This window comes from Athene cunicularia (genome assembly GCF_003259725.1).
Source record: "Athene cunicularia isolate RWA chromosome 12 unlocalized genomic scaffold, athCun1 chr12_part1, whole genome shotgun sequence".
In the NCBI taxonomy this organism is placed as follows: domain Eukaryota; kingdom Metazoa; phylum Chordata; class Aves; order Strigiformes; family Strigidae; genus Athene; species Athene cunicularia.
Window position 1 is genome coordinate 16,529,902 of NW_020799116.1, and position 4,601 is coordinate 16,534,502.

The 4,601-nt window shown below is 62.2% G+C and overlaps 1 protein-coding gene and 1 long non-coding RNA gene across 3 annotated transcripts in view; one reads left to right on the plus strand and one right to left on the minus strand.

Annotated features, from left to right (window-relative positions):
• Window positions 1-913, plus strand: part of LOC113484702 — a 4,134-nt gene extending 3,221 nt beyond the window's left edge. Inside the window, exon 2 of the long non-coding RNA XR_003399262.1 lies at window positions 728-913. This is a non-coding gene — a long non-coding RNA (uncharacterized LOC113484702). The remainder of the gene's footprint in view (window positions 1-727) is intronic.
• LOC113484699 (guanine nucleotide-binding protein G(t) subunit alpha-1) overlaps window positions 70-4,601 on the minus strand; it is a 24,209-nt gene continuing 19,677 nt past the window's right edge. Inside the window, exons 3-10 of one of the 2 annotated variants that reach the window (XR_003399261.1) lie at window positions 3,338-3,377; window positions 2,856-2,997; window positions 2,624-2,781; window positions 2,405-2,533; window positions 2,192-2,321; window positions 1,945-2,098; window positions 991-1,691; window positions 70-744 (exon numbers count right to left, since the gene is read on the minus strand). Coding sequence is in view for 1 of the 2 variants with exons in the window: in XM_026857189.1 (XP_026712990.1) it covers window positions 1,501-1,691; window positions 1,945-2,098; window positions 2,192-2,321; window positions 2,405-2,533; window positions 2,624-2,781; window positions 2,856-2,997; window positions 3,338-3,342 (909 nt within the window). In the remaining variant the exon portion in view is untranslated. Of the gene's footprint in view, window positions 1,692-1,944; window positions 2,099-2,191; window positions 2,322-2,404; window positions 2,534-2,623; window positions 2,782-2,855; window positions 2,998-3,337; window positions 3,378-4,601 lie in introns of both variants that reach the window. The other variant, XM_026857189.1, reaches the window with a different exon arrangement.

The following is a 4,601-nucleotide window of genomic DNA, read 5'->3' on the forward strand; positions in this document are numbered from 1 at the left end:
GCCCTTGGCAGGCAGTGGCTGGGCGGGAGGGTGGGTGTGGGGGGGGTGCTGCCCACTGCCTGTATCCCCCCCCCCTTCTTTCTAAACCTAGTTTTGTAGGGCTAGCTGTTGCGTTGGGCGAGGAGAGCCCGCTGTACAGAGCGGCCCCCGCTGTCCCCCCCCAGCCTGGGGGGCCCCCTCAGCTGGTGCCCGCGGCCTCGCTTTTCCCACAGGATGTTTTACCGAATTGTTCACATGGTTTGAAATAATAAAATGTAGAAAGGAAAAAAAAACAGAGAGAAAAATATATATATACTACCCCCCCTCTATGACCTGGGGGTGGGTGCTTCACCTAGGCAGGAGGGCTGGGGGAGCCCCCGGGGAGTGGAGAGGGACACAGGGTGGGCTGGATGTGGGCGGTGAGGGCAGCCAGTGGGACCCTTGGGGAGGGAGCTGGGATGTTGGTGGGGGGCTGAACCCCCCCACACATACCCCGGGGTGCTGGCTCAGCAGCTGAGGGTGCTGCTGGTGGGGCAAAGACCACCCCCTGGCCCTGCAGCAGGGGGATGGTGGCACCCAGGGGTTCCTGGCACCCAGGGGAGACACAGTACCACACAGATCTTGGGGACACCCTGTGCCCAGGGCCACCCAGTGACCTGTGGCCCCAAGGGAGATCTTGCAGCAGCCTACAGGGACCCCAAGCTCCAGGGGCACCCATGGACACCCAACACCCTGTGGCACCCAAGAGACCCCAGCAGCCCCCAGCTCCAAGGGGCACCCAGGAGCTCTCAGCACCCTGGAGCACCCAAGGGACTCCCCAGCACCCTCCAGCTCCAAAGGGTACCCAGGGTCCCCCAGCACTTAAGGGACGCCCCCCCCACATCCCTCAGCTCCAACAGATACTAGGAACCCCCAATACCCTGCAGGACCCCAAGGGACCCCTAACACCAGGGGGCACCCAAAGAAGCCCAGCCTCCCCAGTGCCAAGGGTCATATGGGGACGTCCAGGACCCCTCCGCTCCAAGGGGTTCCTGGAGATCCCCCAGCACTCCCCAGCACCAAGGGTAGCCCAGGGACCCCCAGTACTCCTCAGCTCCAAGGGGTATCCAGGGACCCCCAGGACTCCCCAGGTCCAAGGGGTACCCAAGAACCCTCAGCACCCAAGGGACTTCCCCACCCCCCAACTCCAAGGGGTACCAAGGGACCCTCAGTGCCCAAGGGACCTCCCCACACCTCCCAGCTCCAAGGGGTACCCAGGACCCCCCAGCACATAGAGCCCCCAGGGACACCCAGCACCCAGTGGCACTGGGTGCCCCACAGCACTGGCCAGCAGGAGGGCTGCTGGGGAGGGGAAGCGGAGCCGTGTCCCCCACCCAGGGGTGGCTCTGGGGCGGAGCAGGTCAAATCCCGGGGGTTTGGGGCAAGTGGAAATGGCTGGGGAGGTGGGGTGGGGGCAGTGATGGGGCTGGGCCCCAGGGGAGGGGGAGGCCCGGGCTGGGGAGGGTACACTGGGGCTGGGGCTCAGAAGAGCCCGCAGTCCTTGAGGTTCTCCTTGATGATGATGTCGGTCACGGCGTCGAAGACAAACTTGACGTTTTCGGTATCAGTAGCGCAGGTCATGTGGGAGTAGATCTCCTTCACGTCCCGCCGCATGTTCAGCTCCAGGAACTGCAGCTTGATGTAGTTGCCGGCGTCCTCATAGGTGTTGGGACCTGGTGACGTGGCAGTGAGTGGGGTCCCCTCCTGGGCTGGTGTTCCCCCCGCCTCCATGGGTCTTGGCCTAGTGTCACCCCGCGCTCCCCCGTTGGGGCAAACCTCGCTTGGTCGGTGAGCAAGGCCAGCACAGCATTGTTTGCGTGGGGTGCTGGGGCCACCTGGTGGGTGGCTGCTGCAGGGTGCTGGCACCCAACCCTTCACCAACACCCCACCACCACCCGCCTGCACCCGGTGGCAGAGCACCCTCACCATCGTAGTCGGGGAAGCAGATGCTGAGATGGGCCTTCTTGATCTTCTCCAGGAAGACGTCCTTCTTGTTGAGGAAGAGGACAATGGAGGTGGTGGCGAAGTAGCGGTGGTTGCAGATGCTATTGAAGAGGTGCAGACTCTCGTGCATGCGGTTCTGTGGAGGGACAAAACCCCGTCACCCCACGGTGACCCCTACATTGCGATGGGGACAAAGCAGAGGGGGTATGGGGTCCTGAGCCTTCCTTACCACTTCGTCATCCTCCACCAGGACCATGTCGTAGGCGCTGAGGGCTGCGATGAAGATGATGCAGGTCACCCCCTCGAAGCAGTGGATCCACTTCTTTCTCTCTGAGCGCTGACCACCCACATCGAACATCCTGGGCAGGACAAGGAGGGGTCAGCACCCCCTGCCCCCTGCCCTCCCCCCGGCACCAGCCCTCACCGGGGGCACAGCCCCCACCTGAAGTTGAGGTCTTTGAAGGAGAACTGGGTCTCGATGATGCCAGTGGTCTTGACACGGGAGCGCAGCACATCCTGCTCTGTGGGGACGTAGCCGGGGGTCACCAAGCGCTCCAGGTCTGACAGGTAGCTGGCCAGGCACGCGGTGGGCATGAGACATGGGTCGGCACTTCCAGATACCCTCCACTCCCCACCCAAACCCTCCCCCCACCCCACATACTAGCCAGCCGAGTCGTTGAGCTGGTACTCGGAGGCACGGTCGTAGCAGGCTTGAATGCCTGTGTCCTTCCAGAGCCGCCCGATGATGTCTGACATCTCCTTGGGCATGGTGCCTTCCTCGATGGTGTCTGAGAGGTGCAGCAGCTTGCGGGCATCGTCCTACAAAGGAGAGGGACTCAGTGGGGTCAGGGGGCTGGGTGGGATGCCCCTGCCCAGCATGAGGTACTCCTCACCTGGCGAGCTGTGTCCCCGTACTGGATGTTGAGGGTGCTCATGGCCCGCACGATGGCCAGCATGGACTGGAGCGTGTTGCTGTAGATGATGGCGATGAACTCCAGGCATTCCTCCAGCGAGTAACCGTCCTGGTGGATGATCCTGGCCGGGGAGGAGGGCATGGGGCTGAGCTGGGCACCATGGGGCAGGGGCGCACCCATGAGTGCAACATGGAGCTGAGGTGAGCACTGTGGGGTAGGGAGCACTTATGGGTGCAGGATGGGGCTGAGCGGTCCACTGGGGAATGGAGGCACTCATGGGTGCAGAATGGGACCAAACTGGGCACTGTGGGGTTGCGCCAGGCACTAAGGGATAGGTGTACTCCACAGCTGTGGCATGGGGCAGAGCCAGGCACGGTGGGACAGGGGCACCCCATGACTGTGGTGTGGGGCAGGCATGTGGCACGGTGGGACATGGCCAAATGGCACCTTTTGGCACTTACTTCATCTGCTTGACAATGGTGCTCTTCCCCGACTCTCCTGCTCCTGTGGGGACAAATCAAGGGTCATGGTGGAGCCCAGGAACCCCTGGCTGCACCCTGCACTGGGCCCCTGGGACCCCTGGTGCCTGGCATGGCTGGGGGACACCGGTGGCCGTGCCAGGTTCACAGCTCAGGGCAGGAGGATTACAACCTGGTGCCAGCAGGCATTAAGGTTGGACTGAGCTGCTGTGGTTAATGGGATCTGTGGCGGCTCAGCTGGGGACGTGCTCCGGGACCCAGGGCAGGGATTGGGGACACAGTGGCATTGCAACTCCACCACTCACCACCCTATGCCCTAAACCTGTGGCAGTGCAGGAGGATGTGCCCTGGGCTGGGCCAGGAGGGCAGTGATGCCACCCATGGCCCCACCATGTCCAGGGCACCCCAGTTCCTGGGGCATCTGGGAGGGACTGGGAGGGCCTCAAAGTGCTGGGGGACTGCAGGGACAGACACAGGGGTGGTGGTGTGGGCTGCATGGGGGTACCTAGGAGGATGGGCTAGGAGAGCCGCTGTGGTGGACTGCTAGTAAAGTGGTGTTGGTGAAGGTTCTTGAGATGGGTTGGTTGTGGTCAGGGGGGTGGGGGTTGGGGCACGTTGGGTGGGCTGTTTGGGTTTGGGGGATATCTGGAAACTGGGGAATCTTAAGTTGGGCTGAGATGGGTTGTTGGGTTTGGGGTGCCTGGCAGGGGTGGGGAGTTGTTGAGCAAGCTGTTGAGATGATCTGGTTTAGGGTAGCCTGGGAATAGGAGCTGTTGGGGTGGGCCAGTTGGGTTTGGAGAGAAGAAAACACTGAGGAGGCTGTTAGGGTGGGCTGGTTGGTTTTAGGGGTGCTGGGGGGATCATGGAAACATTAAGGGGCTGTTAGGGTGGGTTGTTTGGGTTTAGGGCTGCTTAGAAGCAGAGGGGTGTTGGGTGGACTGTTCTGCTGGGCTGGTTGGGTTTAGATGGGGTCAGAGAAACTCTGGGTGGGCTGTTGAGGTGGGTTGGTTGGTTTTAGGGGTGTCTGGGAGTGGGAGGGTGTGGGGGAGCACTCTTGGGGTGGGCTTGTTCTGTTTAGGAGTGCTGGAAGCATCAGGGAAATGTTGGGTGGGCTGTTGAGGTGGGTTGGTTGGTTTTAGGGGTGTCTGGGAGTGGGAGGGTGTGGGGGAGCACTCTTGGGGTGGGCTTGTTCTGTTTAGGAGTGCTGGAAGCATCAGGGAAATGTTGGGTAGGCTGTTGAGGTGGG